Source organism: Eurosta solidaginis, chromosome 3, assembly GCF_040869045.1.
Source record: "Eurosta solidaginis isolate ZX-2024a chromosome 3, ASM4086904v1, whole genome shotgun sequence".
In the NCBI taxonomy this organism is placed as follows: Eukaryota; Metazoa; Arthropoda; class Insecta; order Diptera; family Tephritidae; genus Eurosta; species Eurosta solidaginis.
Window position 1 is genome coordinate 231875237 of NC_090321.1, and position 18349 is coordinate 231893585.

At 39.3% G+C, this 18349-nt stretch overlaps 2 protein-coding genes across 7 annotated transcripts in view; one reads left to right on the forward strand and one right to left on the reverse strand.

The window, feature by feature from the left end:
- Positions 1-15735, forward strand: part of Tdc2 (Tyrosine decarboxylase 2) — a 65323-nt gene extending 49588 nt beyond the window's left edge. For all 5 annotated transcript variants that reach the window (XM_067775499.1, XM_067775497.1, XM_067775496.1 and 2 more), the window contains 4 exons: positions 73-287; positions 4008-4134; positions 10380-10894; positions 15371-15735. In XM_067775499.1, the coding sequence (XP_067631600.1) occupies positions 73-287; positions 4008-4134; positions 10380-10894; positions 15371-15554 (1041 nt within the window). In that variant the 3' untranslated portion in view covers positions 15555-15735. The remainder of the gene's footprint in view (positions 1-72; positions 288-4007; positions 4135-10379; positions 10895-15370) is intronic.
- The window catches only part of Rpp25 (ribonuclease P protein subunit Rpp25), a 175932-nt gene that overhangs the window by 56547 nt on the left and 101036 nt on the right, over positions 1-18349 (reverse strand). The gene's annotated exons all lie outside the window — the stretch shown is intronic.

Consider the following 18349-nt stretch of genomic DNA (forward strand, 5'->3'; position numbering starts at 1 on the left):
GAATAACTTTTAAAGCCGTTAATCTTAACTTAAAACTATGTAATATTTTGTGTTGTTCACTATGTTAAATAGGGCATCGAATACGCTGACTCATTTAACACAAATCCCAATAAATGGTTGTTAACAAATTTTGATTGCTCAACATTGTGGGTACGCGATCGTATCCGTCTGACATCAGCACTTGTGGTAGATCCGTTATATCTTAAGCATTGCTATGATGATGCAGCTATTGATTATCGTCATTGGGGAGTTCCACTCAGTCGACGGTTTCGCTCATTAAAGTTGTGGTAAGTATTGGAATCGTAAAGTCTAGGGAGACTCTTAGGTTTAATTAAAAGCAAAGCTAGTTAGAGAGCTAAATAGCAATATTAACTGAAGATGACGAAAATGTCACATCCCTTCAATCGCGAACTCATGAAATCTCCGTTCACAGTCCAAGATTATTTCTTAAAGACCTGCATTGGAGCGTTGTATAAACTCCATTGAGGTAGATATAATAAGCCTAGTCCTGTTGGCTGACTTTTCAATACCATACCGCTTTAGAAAGTAACAGTGGCCTTACTGCTATTACCGCCAGCAAAGAAAAGTATGAGGAAAGCAGTAGAAGCAAGGTTGAAAACCTCGAGAGAAGATAGCGTTCATAGTTACGAGTCTGACTTGGAGATCGCGTTAAGCGTGGCATCAGTAACCAAGGTGACAGAGCACCCTAGATATAGTACTGGGCTGAAGAGGAAAAAGTCCTGGGCGGAATGAGAAAACAGCGATTGGCTGTAGGCGAAAAGCCATTCTAGAAATGGAAGGGCAAACAACCCAGCCGTACATTTCGAAAGTTGGACAGCAAAGCGACGAGTGAGATAGTGATATAATGATGGCCATTGATCGCAGCAATACTTAAGGCAAACTTCTTCCGAAAGTTCCAAATCTTACGAAAAAGAATTGCTCACTGCCATGATCAACATCATGACGAAATCGAGTAGCTAGAAGGAGTTTTGCCAAGCCTCCACAGGTAGCACAAACAATAAAACAATAGTATTGTAACGAATTTACTGCAATTCCCCTTATTTGCAACCTTCTGCTAACGTTCGAATCACTAAACTGGTGAATAAATAACTCCACTATTCAATAATGCAAAATGGCCTTTATTAAAGTACTTCACAATAGCATTTCTATTGCTCGCCAGATAGCGTCTTAAATCAAACTGATTTTCGTGCCTCTACTGTTGCTGCCTTTTATACTGTCTGGTTTCCCCGTTGCATATTTCTAGGCGACAGTCGACAAAGATAGACGGAGAGCCAATAGACACGCACATAAACACAAATTCAGCGCGTCACCAATCACCATCACCGCTAAAGAGGTTGAGGACGCCATTGGTTGCGCTAAACCATCCAAAGCAGTGGGCCCAGACGGCATAGCCATGCCGATGCTTAAAAGCATAGGGAAAGAGGGTTTCAAATATTTAGCGCATGTCTTCAACCTGTCTCTTTCCACCTTTGTCATACCCGAGAAGTGGAAAATGGCCAAGGTGGTCCCGCTACTAAAGCCTGGGAAACCAGCTAACATAGGTGAGTCGTATCGTCCGATATCTCTCCTATCGCCAGTAGCAAAGACGCTTGAAGCCATTTTGCTCCCTTATTTCCAAGCAAATTTGCAGCTAGCCTCTCATCAGCATGGCTTCAGAAAACTCCATAGCACTACCACCGCGCTAAATGCCATTGGCACCCAGATAAATTGCGGTTTAAATCAATACACCCACCATAGAACAGTACTCGTAGCGCTAGACCTATCAAAAGCTTTTGATACGGTCAACCATGGCTCGTTACTGCAAGACCTGGAAGGGTCTACCCTTCCCCCATGTCTTAAAATGTGGACCGCAAATTATCTGGGTGGTCGGCAGGCATCGGTGCAATTTAGAAACGAAACATCAAAACGAAGGAGAATTAAACAAGGGGTGCCACAGGGTGGTGTCCTATCCCCACTTTTGTTTAAAGCTACCTTCATCACCAGAAGGAGTTACTATCGTTTCCTACGCCGATGACTGCACAATAATGGCCACAGGCCCAGGCACACAGATCGATGAGCTTTGCAACAGAATAAACGGCTACCTCCCTGATCACTCCAGTTTTTTCGCCTCGCGAAACCTGGCATTATCACCGACTAAATCCCCCGCAACCTTATTTACAACATGAACGTCCCAAATGTCGACCATTTTGGACATCCACGTCGATGGCACTACGCTACTGACTGTCCTACACCCCAAAATCTTGGGTGTGACGTTTGATCAGGATCTACATTTTGGTGAGCATACAGCCGCAATTGTACCGAAAATCCAGAGCCGTAATAAAATCCTCAAATCTCTTGCTGGCAGTACTTGGGGAAAAGACAAAGAAACGCTCATTACCACATACAAAGCAATTGGCCAGCCGATTGCATGCTAGGCGTCCCCTATATGGTCGCCAAGCTTTAAAAAAGTACTCACTGGAAGAAACTACAGGCCTGCCAAAATACTGCTGTCAGAACCGCCACGGGCTGTCTTCTTATGTCCCCATAACACCATCTACATAATGAGGCGAGAATACTCCCCATCAGGGAGAGAAATGAGATGCTAACCAAACAGTTCCTGTAAAATATCCAGAAACCTGGACATCCCAACAAACATCTGATTGATGAGCCAACAACGCCCAGGGGCTTAAGGAGTCATCTCCGTAAGCATTATGAGGAAATACGGCACATGAGAACTCAGCCGTATCAAGCAAAAAAACACACGCAGGTCCTCAGCGAACTCCACAAACAGGCATCGGACCTTTTAGCCAGGAAATGTCCGATTAATCCAGTACTCAAAGAACTGTACCCAAAACTTGCGGAAGAGGAACGCACACTCCCCAGGGAAACGCGAGTCACTCTCGCTCAACTTCGATCTGGATACAGTAACAAGTTAAACTCTTACCTATCCAGAATCAACCTCGACATACAAAATGTATGCCCTGCTTGCAATGTGTCCCCACATGACACCAACCATCTCTTTAATTGTAATGTGGAACCAACGCCTCTAACACCACTCTCATTATGGTCCACCCCTGTCGAAACAGCAAGTTTCCTTGGACTCCCGTTAGAGGATATTGATGACAATTTGTGATCCGTCGCACCTATTGGATGGGGCGAAGCACTGCTACAACAACAACATGCTAATAACAGTGCCGCAATGCGTGTAAGTAAATGGAAAACTTGGTTTTTACCTTTACTTAAACGGCCTTAAGTCTGCCCAAAAATACAAGAGATTTATCTTGATTTCCCATCGGAATCGATTAGGCAGTGTGGTCAGCTTTTAAAGCGATAGGCGCTAGTTGTTGAAAATTGCGCGGTTTAGAGCTGGTTTTCATCCTCTTCAGGCAGTCACTTATCAAAGTTATGCTTTTCTCCATGCTAAACTTAACGTAAACAAAAGTTAGCTGTTTTTTTTTTGTGGTTATCGTATATTTTTGTTATTTGTGGAGTTGGTCGCCCTGTGTTGGTGAAAACGTAAATGTTAAATGAAACAGTTTGAAAGATTGCTATTCCCCCAGATATATTCCTACTCAACTTAGGGTCCAACAGGCCATTTTCACCATTTCCGATTAAGTAAGATTTTACCTGGAGGATAGCATTCTTTCAGAAAGCTTCAATTCAATTCAAGTTTTCACCAACACAACCAACCCCCGGTTCCATCGTTAATTGTGAATACTTAAAATTTCTATAACTTACAGATAAGTGACTAAATAAAGATAGTGAAAACGGCTCTTAGTAGCTAAGATTTTTATGTATTTACATCTAGTGTGCTCTTTTTTGAAGCTTATCAGCTCCTAATAGGAGTTTGATGAAGGACAGTAGGAGTTGTGCTAGGCTTATTAATGAAACGACTTAATGCCATAAACCGTCAAATTATTTCATAAAATGTTTTTAATTGAAATTTTTTATCTACGTAGCTTCAATGTATTCCGCTTTATATATGTAATTCTCTTTTGTCAAAAAAGGTTCGTTTTACGTTCATATGGAATTTCCGGACTACAAAAATACATAAGACGCCACATCGAATTGGCTAAACGCTTCGAACAGCATGTGCTCAAAGATAAACGCTTCGAAATTTGTAATCAAGTCAAGGTAAATGAGAGAAAAAAAATAAAAAGTGAAAAAACGTTCTGCAGATTTAATATTAAAGTTAATTGAAACTTGTTGAAAAATGAGTTTTAAAATTATGTTCCAGGGAAATTCCCAAGCGCGCTTACAAACACTTCATCACTAGCGCTCGGACTAATCGGTTAATCGATAACCGAATAACTAGATTTTGGCGGTAGTCGACTATTGTTATTCGGTTAGAAAAATTGGAGTACTTGAAAGCTTCCGAATCAACGATTAATCGCTTATTTCGACTATTCGGTTAACCGGTAATTTTCGTTTAATCGTATAATTTGAATATATGTGCACCAAAATCAAATCAATTCCTAATGAATCCTGGCTTACTGGTGATTAAAAACTACACTCGAATTTGGGGGCATAGAATTAGATAGATTTTGGAAGTTATTTATTGGCCCTAATTAGTTCGTCGACTTTGGCTTTCAGTCTTCAGACTATATAGATATGTATACCTTAGATATAGATATAGATTTAGCATAAAACTTCGAACAATCTAGGGCGAAGTAACACTAACTCAGAGGATGTTTGACATTTGGTACTACTGTAGAAACCTCGCCTTCATGGCTGGTTGACGTAAGAGGAATTCCACGCCTTTGTTGGAATTCTTTTGTAATTTTTATTCAATGCTGTCAATTTACCATTTGAAGTATTTATAAATAACTAATTATTTTCTATTTTTAAATTATTCAACACATTTCCCTCTCAGCCCTATGCATGCTCCTCCCTCGCTGTGATGCTGTATGATGTTTTTATTTGCGTAAAAGATATATTTTTTGATTGATTGGTGATAACTCATTGAAACTACTAGCAGATAGACTGACTGATTGAGTGACTGACTGACTGCATAACCTATTGACTGAAAATTTAGGCATCTATGTACGCACAAACAACACCACACTGACAATTTGGCCCCAACACATCATTAACAGAAGTCAGTTAAGTTTGTATTCAATTGATTTGTTATGAATGCCCGTGTTGGCCGAATTGGCTAACAAGAAAATTAATAACAAGTAAGGAAGTCTAAGTTCAGGTGTAACCGAACATTACATACTCAGCTGAGAGCTTTGGAGACAAAGGGAAAATAACCATGTAGGAAAATGAGCCTAGGGTAACCCTGGTATGTGTTTGTATGACATGTGTATCAAATGGAAGGTATTAAAGAGTATTTTAAGAGGGAGTGGGCCATAGTTCTATAGGTGGACGCCATTTAGGGATATCGACATAAAGGTGGACCAGGGCTGACTCTAGAATTTGTTTGTACGATATGGGTATCAAATGAAAGGTGTTAATGAGCATTTTAAAAGGGAGTGGGCCTTAGTTCTATAGGTGGACGCCTTTTCGAGATATCGCCATAGAGGTGGACCAGGGGTGACTCTAGAATGCGTTTGACCAAAATGGGTATCAAACGAAAGGTGTTAATGAGTATTTTAGTTCTATAGGTGGACGCCTTTTCGGGATACCGTTATAAAGGTGGACCAGGTTGACTCTAGAATGCGTTTGTACAATATGGGTATGAAACGAAAGGTGATAATGAGTATTTTAAAAGGGAGTGAGCCATAGTTCTATAGGTGGACGCCTTTTCGAGATATCGCCATAAAGGTGGACCAGGGGTGACTCTAGAATTTGTTTAGTATTTTAAAAGGGATATCGAAAAAGTGGGCGTGGTCGGATTTCGGCCATTTTTATACCAATACAAAGTGAGTTCAGATAATTACGTGAACTGAGTTTAGTAAAGATATATCGATTTTTACTCAAGTTATCGTGTTAACGGCCGAGCGGAAGGACAGACGATCGACTGTGTATAAAAACTGGGCGTGGCTTCAACCGATTTCGCCCTTTTTCACAGAAAACAGCCCTTACCAAATTTCACAAGGATTGGTAAATTTTTGTTCGACTTATGGCATTAAAAGTATCCTACACAAATTAAATGAAAAAGGGCGGAGCCACGCCCATTTTGAAATTTTCTTTAATTTTTGTATTTTGTTGCACCATATCATTACTGGAGTTGAATGTTGACATAATTTACTTATATACTGTAAAGATATTAACTTTTTTTTTAAATTTGACTTTACAAACATTTTTTTTTTCTAAAGTGGGCGTGGTCGTTCTCCGATTTTGCTAATTTTTATTAAGCATACATATAATAATAGGAGTAACGATCCTGCCAAATTTCATCATGATATCTTCAACGACTGCCAAATTACAGCTTGCAAAACTTCTAAATTACCTTCTTTTAAAAGTGGGCGGTGCCACGCCCATTGTCCAAAATTTTACTAATATTCTATTCTGCGTCATAAGTTCAACCCACTTACCAAGTTTCATCGCTTTATCTGTCTTTGGTAATGAATTATCGCACTTTTCGGTTTTTCGAAATTTTCGATATCGAAAAAGTGGGCGTGATTATAGTCTGATTTCGTTCATTTTAAATAGCGATCTGAGATGAGTGCCCAGGGACCTACATACCAAATTTCATCTTACCTCAAAATTTACTCAAGTTATCGTGTTTACGGACAGACATGGCTAAATGAATTTCTTTTTTCGCCGAGATCATTTTGATATACAGAAGTCTATATCTATCTCGATTAGCTTATGCCGTTACGGATTTCCGTTATGCGAACAAAATTAATATACTCTGTGAGCTCTGCTCAGCTGAGTATAAAAAAGTGAAATTAGTTTATTTTGCTTGTATTTTATTTGAATTTGCGCAATAAATATGTAGGGCATTCATTCAGTTAAGACTGCGTTGGTGGTATTTTATGCGCCAAGGCCAGTGACACCGATTGACACCAAGTTTCTAAATACTGGAATCAAAATTGGCGTAACTTAAACAATTTATCCATACATGCCGCGAGCTAGCGGTCAGTTTCGCAGACGTGGTTGATTTTAGACTACGAATCAACGAACCATCATCGGCTGGCTTCTTAGCTATTGGTTAATGGCAGATGAGGAATTAATTAAGGTATGCTGCAGGATGGTGTCATATCCCTACTTTTGTTTAACTTTTACATATCGAAGCTACCTTTCCCACCCGCAGGAGTAAACATTGTTTCCTACGCCGATGACTGCAATAGGACCTGAACATTTATAAGCTATGCTGTAAAATCAACAACTATCTCCCTGTCCTTCCAGTGAGGCGAACATCGCCTAACTTGGCACTATCACCGACCAAATGTTCGGCGAGCTCATTGACGACATGGACTGGGCAAATGTTTTTGGATAATTTCAAGATAATTGTCGGAATCATATCATGGCTATTTTGGCACAATTTCGGGACGACAATACTCGGAATCATTTCGGAGCTATTTATAGATTACTTTATGATTTTTCTAGAATACTTCAGAATTATTTCGTGATTGTGTTCAGAATCGTTTCTGGACTATTTCTAGATTACTTCAATACTATTTAGGGACGCGTCGGAATTGTTCAAGTGATTTTTTCGGGGCTATTTAAAGAATTTTTGGACTATTGCGGGATCGTTTTGGGATTGTAATATCTTTTCAGGACTTTTTCGGACCAGTTTCTTGATTTTCTCGTAATAATATAGCCGAGACCATTTCATGACAATTTCGGAGTTATCTGCGTATAGTTTCGATATTGTTTTCGAGATTATGGTGGACCGTGTCGGGACTGTTTTCGGAGCTTTTTCTAGGCTGTTCGGGAATATTATCAGAATGATTGCTACGGGATATATTTGAACTTTCGCCGGTTAATTTCGAAATTGTTTGCGGAACTATTTAATGAACGTTTAGGGTTCATTTTGTGAAAAAGCCTTTCAGAGGGGGATTGGGCCCATCGCTTTAGGCCATTGTTAAGTTTATTTTTTTGACTATTTTGCGATTGTGCGCTGTAATTTCGGGATTTTACTGCGACTGTTTCAAGATTATTTTCTGGATTGTATCAGAACTCTTTTCAGGTTCATATCGGGGTATAGGCAATCGTTTTATGTTACATTTTCGCTATTAATAATTTTAATTTATTCAATTAAAAACAATAGAAGTTCATACACCCGAAATGCGTCGTTTATGATTCATTATTTCTTAATATAACACAATAAATTAATATTTAAATAAGTACCAATTTTCAGTCAACACGCTATTGGTTAGAATTTATTGTTATTATTTTTATACTCAGTTGAGCAGAGCTCACAGAGTATATTAAGTTTCATTGGATAACGGTTGGTTGTACAGGTATAAAGGAATCGAGATAGATATAGACTTCCATATATCAAAATAATCAGGATCGAAAAAAAATTTGATAGAGCCATGTCCGTCCGTCCGTCCGTTAACACGATAACTTGAGTAAATTTTGAGGTAAATTGATGAAATTTGGTATGTAGGTTCCTGAGCACTCATCTCAGATCGCTATTTAAAATGAACGAAATCGGACCATAACCACGCCCACTTTTTCGATATCGAAAATTTCGAAAAACCGAAAAAGTGCGATAATTCATTACCAAAGAAAGCTAAAACGAAGAAGCTTGGTAGATGGGTTGACCTTACGACGTAGAATAGAAAAATAGTAAAATTTTGGACAATGGGCGTGGCACCGCCCACTTTTAAAAGAAGGTAATTTAAAATTTTGCAAGCTGTAATTTGGCAGTCGTTGAAGATATCATGATGAAATTTGGCAGGAACGTTTCTCCTATTACTATATGTACGCTTAATAAAAATTAGCAAAATCGGAGAAGGACCAGGACTTTACAGTATATCAGTAAATTATGTCAACGTTCAACTCCAGTAATGATATGGTGCAACAAAATACAAAAATAAAAGAAAGTTTCAAAATGGGCGTGGCTCCGCCCTTTTTCATTTAATTTGTCTAGGATACTTTTAATGCCATAAGTCGAACAAAAATTTACCAATCCTTTTGAAATTTGGTAGGGGCATAGATTTTATGACACTAACTGTTTTCTGTGAAAATGGGCGAAATCGGTTGAAGCCACGCCCAGTTTTTATACACAGTCATCCGTCTGTCCTTCCTCATGGCCGCTAACACGATAACTTGAGCAAAAATCGACATATCTTTACTGAACTTAGTTCACGTACTTATCTGAACTCACTTTATCTTGGTATAAAAAATGAACGAAATCCGACTATTACCACGGCCACTTTTTCGATATCGAAAATTACGAAAAATGAATAAAATGCCATAATTCTATACCAAATACGAAAAGAGGGATGAAACATGGTAATTGGATTGGTTTATTGACGCGAAATATATTTTTAGAAAAAACTTTATAAAATGGTTGTTACACCTACCATATTAAGTTGAAGAAAATGAAAAAGTTCTGCAGGGCGAAATAAAGAACCCTTGAAATCTTGGCAGGTATTACATATATAAATAAATTAGCGGTATCCAACAGATAATGTTCTGGGTCACCCTGGTCCACATTTTGGTCGATATCTGGAAAACGCCTTCACATATACAACTACCACCACTCCCTTTTAAAACTCTCATTAATACCTTTAATTTGATACCAATATCGTACAAACACATTCTAGAGTCACCCCTGGTCCACCTTAATGGCGATATCTCGAAAAGGCGTCCACCTATAAAACGAGGGCCCACTCCCTTTTAAAAATACTCATTAACACCTTTCATTTGATACCCATATCGTACAAACGAATTCTAGGGTCACCCCTGGTCCACCTTTATGGAGATATATCGAAACGGCGTCCACCTATGGAACTAAGGATTACTCCCTTTTAAAATACTCATTAACACCTTTCATTTGATTCCCATATCGTAGAAACAAATTCTAGAGTCAACCCTGATCCACCTTTATGGCGATATCCCTAAATGGCGTCCACCTATAGAACTATGGCCCACTCCCTCATAAAATACTCTTTAATGCCTTTCATTTGATACACATGTCATACAAACACATTCCAGGGTTTCCCTCGGTTCATTTTCCTACATGGTTATTTTCCCTTATGTTGTCACCATAGCTCTCAACTGAGTATGTAATGTTCGGGTACACCCGAACTTAACCTTCCTTACTTGTTTTTTTTTTTTGCATTTTATATTATCTTATTTAGGAACTAATTTTTGGAAACACGTTATGCAATGAATCATAACGAGCCCATATGCAGGTGCCTATTGAATCACCAACTTCCCTAGATTTATTACCAAACTTCTTCAATTGTGCTATCTTCATAAACGGTTTATAAGTAGTAATTTTTGTATTACCATTATTGTTTCTACCCCCGCAGCTTGGTTTGGTTTGTTTCCGTTTAAAGGGCAGCGATAAACTCAATGAGAAACTACTCAGTGCTATTAATGAGTCAGGCAAATTACATATGGTGCCGGCAAGTGTTAACGATAAATATATAATACGTTTCTGTGCTGTAGCACAAAATGCCAATGAGAATGATATCGATTATGCCTGGGAGACTATAGTCGACTTTGCTACAGAATTGCTTGAAAAGGAGCAACACGATGAATTATCCGAAATAATTAATCGCAAAAAAGAGGATACTTTGGCTAAGAAACGTTCATTCTTTGTACGTATGGTGAGTGATCCCAAAATCTATAATCCAGCTATTAATAAGGCTGGTACACCAAATATGTCATTGGATGCTACATCACCAGTGGTGGGACACTCCTCGAATCCAATTATAAGAACCCAAACATCGATAGATCGTAATACATGGATCTCATGGCCGTTGGCTTTTCTTTTTAATAGTAATAACGATGAGGGTGGACAAAAGAGTAATGTTTCATTACGGTGAGTATTTTGATGTTGTAATATAGAATATGGTATACTTATATGTAGAAACATATGGCTCATTCCAATTTATTATGGATAACGCACAACTCGATACAGATATTTTATAATCCGACTGCGACATTTGTTTAGATCTATTGTGCTTTACCTTTCAGCCTATTACTGTATTTGGAGGCTTTTGATGTATTAAAGTGCCTGCTAGGCTTTTTTAAACTTCATATCGCGAAGGGATTAGGAGTTCCTCCACTTAGATGGGAAGGTCTCTGCCTAGCCAAAGCGACGCATTCGCAGAGAAACGGTGTTTCATCTTCCAGTTCACAAAAGCGACAGATTAGATGATATTATAGAATACAATATCCTGTATTGTGCCCAATAAAAGTTCCTAGGTGCTCCTTGTTTAAATGAATCAGTTTGGCTGATACTCTCATTGCTAGGATTATAAACAATTAACCACTTAAAAACTGTGTCAGATTGAAGTCGACCTCTCCATGTCACCGTGCTAACCATGGCTCCAGCTCGGGAATCAGTTCCCTGGTCCACTTGCATGCAGCACTGCAGCTTCATTGCTGTTGCCAGCGTCTGATAGAATCTCTTCGCGTCTGCACGGCAGCAACAACTCTGTGTACTTGTCCTCGGAGATGATAAATTGATTTCCTCTCCTCAGCGGAAAGATGTATGGTTCCCACAATAACAATAACTGCGTCTGCGGATACCGTCCGGTAAGCTGAGGCAATTCGTATAACACTTCTGAGTTGGACTGAAGTAACAGCTGTTCGGCACTTTCGGAATTTCATTGCATACGCCCAAATTTCTGCACCGTACAAGATTATAGAATCTGAAGCGGAAGCAAGCAGCTTTCTTATACATGGTCTTGGCCCGTCTATGTTTGCCATTAATCGACTTAGGTATCCTATGGTCTGCGCAGTTTTCTCGCAGGCTCTTTGAAAGTGTTCCGAAAAGGTTAGATTGCTATCTAACCTCAACACAAGGTATTTCGTGGAACTGCGTGTTTGTACTTGTTGGTCCCCAACCAACATATTGATTATGTTGGTCATCTTCACCGAGGATCACGATCTCGGTTTTCGCTGTCGCAAGCTGAAGTCCATGGTCACTCATCCATCTATTTACATTGCGCATTACTTGGTTTAATTTAAGCTGCGCCAGCTCGCAGTTCCGCGCTGTAATTACGGCAGCCACGTCGTCTGCGAAAGCGACAAGAAAAGCGCTTTCTGGCCTGTGCAAGCGAAGGAGGCTATCATACGAAGCCCTCCAGAGGTCGGGACCTAACACCAATCCCTGGGCTGCTCCGCCTGTATACTCACCTTTCTCTGACCTTAATTTGTTCTGTACGTAAGCCAGCGATCTTTTAGGTAGTCCCTTAATATGGCTAGTAGATAAGGAGATACCTTGAACGAGTGTTTTAGCGCATCGAGCATGTCGTCCCACCTGGCGAAGTTGAAGGCATTTTTCATGTCCAGCGTGACCAGTAAGACAACTGGCCTAGCTTGGTGGCACGCCGTTTCGGCTTTCCATACCGCATTTTTAACCTCGGCTATGGCAAATATTGTGAAGTGAGCTTTCCGGAACCCATGCTGCCGATGGGACAAACCTCCTCCGTCTTCAATGGCTGCTATCAGCCGTTGTTTAAGGAGGCTTTCTATCATTTTCTAAGTACCTCATTTTTTGTATCTAAGTACCTCTTCAGGCTTTTTACTCCATATCACATAGGGACTAACAGTCACACCACCTAGATGGGAGAGTCTCTGCCTTGCCAGAGCGACGCATTCGCGGAGAATGTGACCCGGCTGACAGAAACGACAAATTTGAGTATCGGATAGATTTAACTTACTTAGGTGGCATCGTAGATCAGTGTGCCATACAGTACCCAGCGAGAGCTCGTAGGTCCTCCCTGCTTAGATTAATGAGTTTTGCTGATACTTTCGTTGCTGGAGGTATAAACAGTTTGGCCTGTCTTTGCCCTGGGCAGTCAATCCAGTGACGTCTGCATTGTTTTGTTTCCCAGTTACTTATGGTTTACCTGGTGTGTGCTTTTGTGAGTCCACAGAAGGGCTCTGTACCATAGAATGTTGCTAAAGCACCCTGTTTGGCTAGGTTGTCTGCCTGTTCATTACCTTCATGTCCCTAATGCTTGGGAAGCCATCCTCCCACCACCTTGTTTTTGGCTCCCAGATCATATTTAGGTCCCCAATGGATTCATTCACTAGCTTAGCAGTAATTGTCTAAGACTACAAGGCACGTAAGGCTGTCTGGCATTATATACCGCAAACTTCTATTAAATGGATTTCTACCTGAAAAATTGTGGGTTAACATCCCATAGTATCGATTTTTTGAAGTTCTGTCCATAGATGCCAGCTCCCATTTTCCGTCATCAAATTTTGATCTATCCGTGAACAAGACATCTGAATCAGGGTCAGTATATGGATTCCCTGTTTTCCAAAGAGTTCTGTCCACAATGGCCGCCACCTCAAAATTCAGTGAGATTCTGATCATGGGGCCATCGCATAGGATAGGGGGTATCCCCACCAAGACACTAAAAGCATCAGCACCCGTTATGCCAATGCAAACTAGTCAATGCAGTTTGCTTAACTTTGTTATTGTTTGTATTTGTGTGGAGTTCGGTCACCAAAGTATGGAAGCATAAGTGACTATTGGCTTCACAGCAGTGTTAAAATGTCCAGTTTACCACTTTGGAAGATTGCCCCTATATTTTGCAATAGAGTCGAGTGCAGGCGAAGAAAGATCTAGTTGCTTTGTTCATGATAGCAAATAGATGAGCATTCCACGTGAAGGATCTGTCTAGTGCAACCCCTAGCAATTTGCTTCCTTTGAAAATTGGACATTGGTGCCACCTAGGGATGGTTCTGGCTTGGATACTTTTCTTCTCCGGGTAAAAGACAATATAACAGTTTTGTTTGGATTGATACACAATCCTTTGGTATAACACCACTTTTCTTTGATGCGCAGGGCAGTAGCATGCGATTGGATATTGTTTCCTCGCGTATCCCTGTGATGCAGAATACTAACTCATCTGCAGATCCTTGTGTATCAAATCCATTGCATTTCAGTAACCGAAGGACCTATGACTACGGTCCACAAGGGCATCCCCTAGTGGCCACAAATTATTCAGTTGTATCTCCAAGACAGATTTTTCTTCTGTTGTTGTTGTTGTTGTAGCAGTGCTTCGCCCCACCCAATAGGTATGACCGATCACAAATTGTCATCAATGTCCTCTAACGGGAGTCCAAGGAAACTTGCTGTTTCAACAGGGGTGGACCATAATGAGAGGGTCGTTAGAGGCGTTGGTTCCACATTACAATTGAAGAGATGGTTGGTGTCATGTGGGGACACATTGCAAGCAGGGCATACATTTTGTATGTCGGGGTTGAATCTGGATAGGAAAGAGTTTAACCTGTTACAGTATCCAGAGCGAAGCTAGAACTAGAGTGACTCGCGTTTCCCTAGGAAGTGTGCGTTACTCCTCTGCAATTTTGGGGTATTGTTCTTTGAGTACAGGATTCACCGGGCAATTCCTGACATAGAGGTCCGACGCCTATTTGTGGAGTTCACTGAGGACCTGCTTGTGTTTTTTGCCTTCATACGGCTGTGTTCTCAGGTGCGGTATTTCCCCATAATGTTTACGGAGATGACTCGTTAAGCCCCTGTGCGGTGTTGGCTCATCAATGAAATGTCTGTTGGGATGTCCAGGTTTCTGGAACAGGAACTGTTTGGTTAGCATTTCATTTCTCTCCCTGATGGAAAGTGTCCTCGCCTCATTATGTAGATGGTGTTCTGGGGACATAAGAAGACAACGCGGCGGTTCTGAGGGCAGTATTTTGGCAGCACTGTAGCTTCTTCCAGTGTGTGGTCTTTAGGCTTGGCGACCATATCGGGGACGGGTAGCATGCAATCGGCTGGCCAATTGCTTTGTAAGTGGTTATGAGCGTTCCTTTATCTTTCCCCAAGTACTGCAAGCAAGAGATTTGAGGATTTTATTACGACTCTTCTCGTAAATATCGATAGCACCCAGCGGGTTAGATCGCTTAGAATATACACGAGGCAGGTATGCCTATCATAAGAGCCGACTTAAATATTAAATTGATGCAAGGAGTTGTGTAGCGCAAATACTTGCTAATCATAGCTTGATGTGTCGTCTCATCGAAAGCCCCCGAAATGTCAATAAAAGCGCAGAGGGCTATATTTTAAAACTCTAAAGCCTATTAAATTGTTTCTGTGAGGATATGAATAGCCGTCTCCGTGAATTTTCCTGAGTGATAGGCTAATTAAATCCTACACAGAGAGAGTTTCTTTAGGTCTCTCTCGCTAATATGTATGCTGATTCCAAATTTTCTCCGTTACAATTCCAAAAACTCATTCGACTGATTTGATAAAAAACAAAATCAATTTGTAACTTTTTTATTCTAAAGTAAAGTATCTTGCTTTCTATTTCTTTTACAGTTTTCGTCATTTAGACACAAATGTAAGACCAACATCATCAAGGCGGAACTCTGGTGCCACCTCTTCGCCATCGCCTGATAATGAGTTAGGCTTTATCAATTTAAAGAAATCACCAATGAAAATAACAGCACCGTCACCTCGCAAGGGTGGTCTCTCACCAAAGCCCACTAATAATCATGCTTAAATATTGACATCTTTCTCTTTTCTAATTAAAATTCAATAATTAATTGTATGTATGTATTTACATATGTACTAATATCTTATTAGAAAAAAATCTGCAATTCACTGAAACTCGAGAGTATTTATGGAAAAACTCTAAACTCTTAAATATTTAAGCTGCTTACTTGCGATCTGTTAACCGAACATAAAAAAATAGCATAAAAATGTATTTCTTGTATAAATAAAGAAGCTAAGTGCCAAAGAAATTTTATGTTGTTGTTGCATAAGTGTCTACCATACCCGACAGACGTTGCCTTGCCCCATAATCGGCTTGCCTACATTAGATTCCTCTTCTGGTTCCTCTTCTCGTTATCACACTTTTCCTTCCATTTCTTCTCTTTGTTACATATTAGTCAAGAAATAGGGAATTTTACCTCTTCTTAGTAGGGGGCTGCCGAGGCTAACTTTTCCAGCCCTTAAAATACCGTGTGATAACGTTAATCTACTGTGAAAATCTCGTCAACATTAGTTTATAGCTTTGGATGCCTACAAAGTACACACATTATTTAATTATACCCAGCTGTACTTGTACACAGGGTATTATAACTTTGATTGGATAACAGGTATAAAGGTATCGAGATAGATATAGACTTCCATATATCAAAATCATCAGTATCGAAATAAAATTTGATTGAGCCATGCCCGTCCGTCCGTCCGTCTGTCCGTTAACACGATAACTTGAGTAAATAATGAGATATCTTCACCAAATTAGGTACACGAGCTTATCTGGACCCAGAATAGACTGGTATTGAAAATTAGCGAAATCGGACTTTTTATATATATAACATTTTGGAAAACACAAAAACCTGAAATTTGACGTGTGGACTGATATTGAGACTCTTGATAAAAATTTTAAAAAATATTTTAAATGGGCGTGGCACCCCCCACTTGTGATAAAATCAATTTTACAAATGTTATTAATCATAAATCAAAAATTGTTAAATCTATCGTAACAAAATTTGGCAGAGAGGTTGTCTTTACTATAAGGAATGCTTTGATGAAAAATTTACGAAATCGGTTAAAGATCACTCCCACTTTTATATAAAAGATTTTTAAAAGGGTCGTGGACGAATAAAATAAGCTATATCTTTGCAAAAAAAAGCTTTATGTCAATGGTATTTCATTTCCCAAGTAGATTTATAACAATAAATAGAAAAAACTTCAAATTTAAAAAAATGGGCGTGGCACCGCCCCTTTTATGACTAAGGAATTTTCTACGTTTTGGGAGCCATAACTCGAAGAAAAATTAGTTCATAATAGAACCATATGTATATGTATTAAAGCGCAGCCTTGTAACACTATTAAGCACACAAAACAAACAACAACAGCATTTCAAGTCTACAGCTGGGTATGTAATGTTCGGTTTCACCCGAATTTAGACTTCCTTATTTGTTTTTATTTACAAGTAGACCGGCAGACCCGGCAGACGTTATCGCGAACTAACATTGAATTTCCTTGGTGGGTTGAAGTACCGGGCAAAGCTATTTATGAAAATTAGAAAAACGCTTTTTCAATTAGAAAAAAATTTTCTAAGCGGGGTCGAGGTGACAATTTCGTCCGGAGTCGCCACAAATTTGTGTGAAAATTAATAAGAAGCATTGCGCAAAGTGGAAGAGAAGATCGGCCTGTATCTTCGTGGAGGTAAATCCCTCCATGTACATATTTATATTTCTATTCCTATCTCTTTCCCTATTCATAGCCTATCCCTATCCCTGTCCATATTTATATTTATATTCCTATTCCTGTCTTTATCCTTATCCCTCCCTATATGTCCCCACCTGGCACCAACCATCTGCACAATTGTAATGTGAAACCAATGCCCTGTACAGCAACATTCCTACAGTACAGCACAACCCTTATAAAACTACCAGTTTCTTTGGCCTTCTATTAGATGCTGCGATGAAAATGCGTTAATGATCGCGCTTATTGGATGGGAGGAAGCACTTTTAATACTTTAGAGTTGGGTCGTTTCGTTCTGAACTTGTTCAATTGACCGGGTCTCTCAAATGAACAAGTGAACTAGATCTTCGATTTCGGTTCTATTTATTCTTTTAGTTCATTTGTTCTTTTAGTTCGTTTTATCTAGTGTTATTCTTTCTCTCTTCTCGTTCGCGAATATTGTAAATTCATACATACATACGCAGAAATTCACAGTGAGCACGAATGTCGATGATGCCACTTACACTAAAGATATGTGTGGTCATCTTTGTGTGTGACACTGCTACAACAATATATGCATGGACTATTTATGAAAAACATGTTTTGTAAGAAACTAATTATTACATTTATTACACTTGAATAGTTCATATTTACAATTTGTGTCTGTACTCTTTCAATTTCCTGGATCTTCCGAAATTTGTAACTTTTTTTGAAGTTAATTATACATATATATATTAACTTATTTATTCATAACACATTTAAATATACCTAGACAAAGCATTTCTGCATACACACCCCCATCTATACTTGCTGGCTTTTTTCGCGGGTGCGAGCAGCAGGTAACAAATTTGAACAAAATGAACAACTTGTTCGTTCATCAGGAAAAAATCGAAAGAACCGAATCTCTGAAATGAACGAAAAATCACAACTCTATAATACTGCAACTCCGTCCTTGAATGACGGCACAAACACCAAGAAAAAGTTGGCTGATTGAATTGCCCACAAAAAAATTGGTCAGTACGGTTAACGGACTTAAGTTAAGTCACTTAACTGATTTAATAAAATAATTTTTAAAAAAATTTTTAGTTAAACGGTTTTATT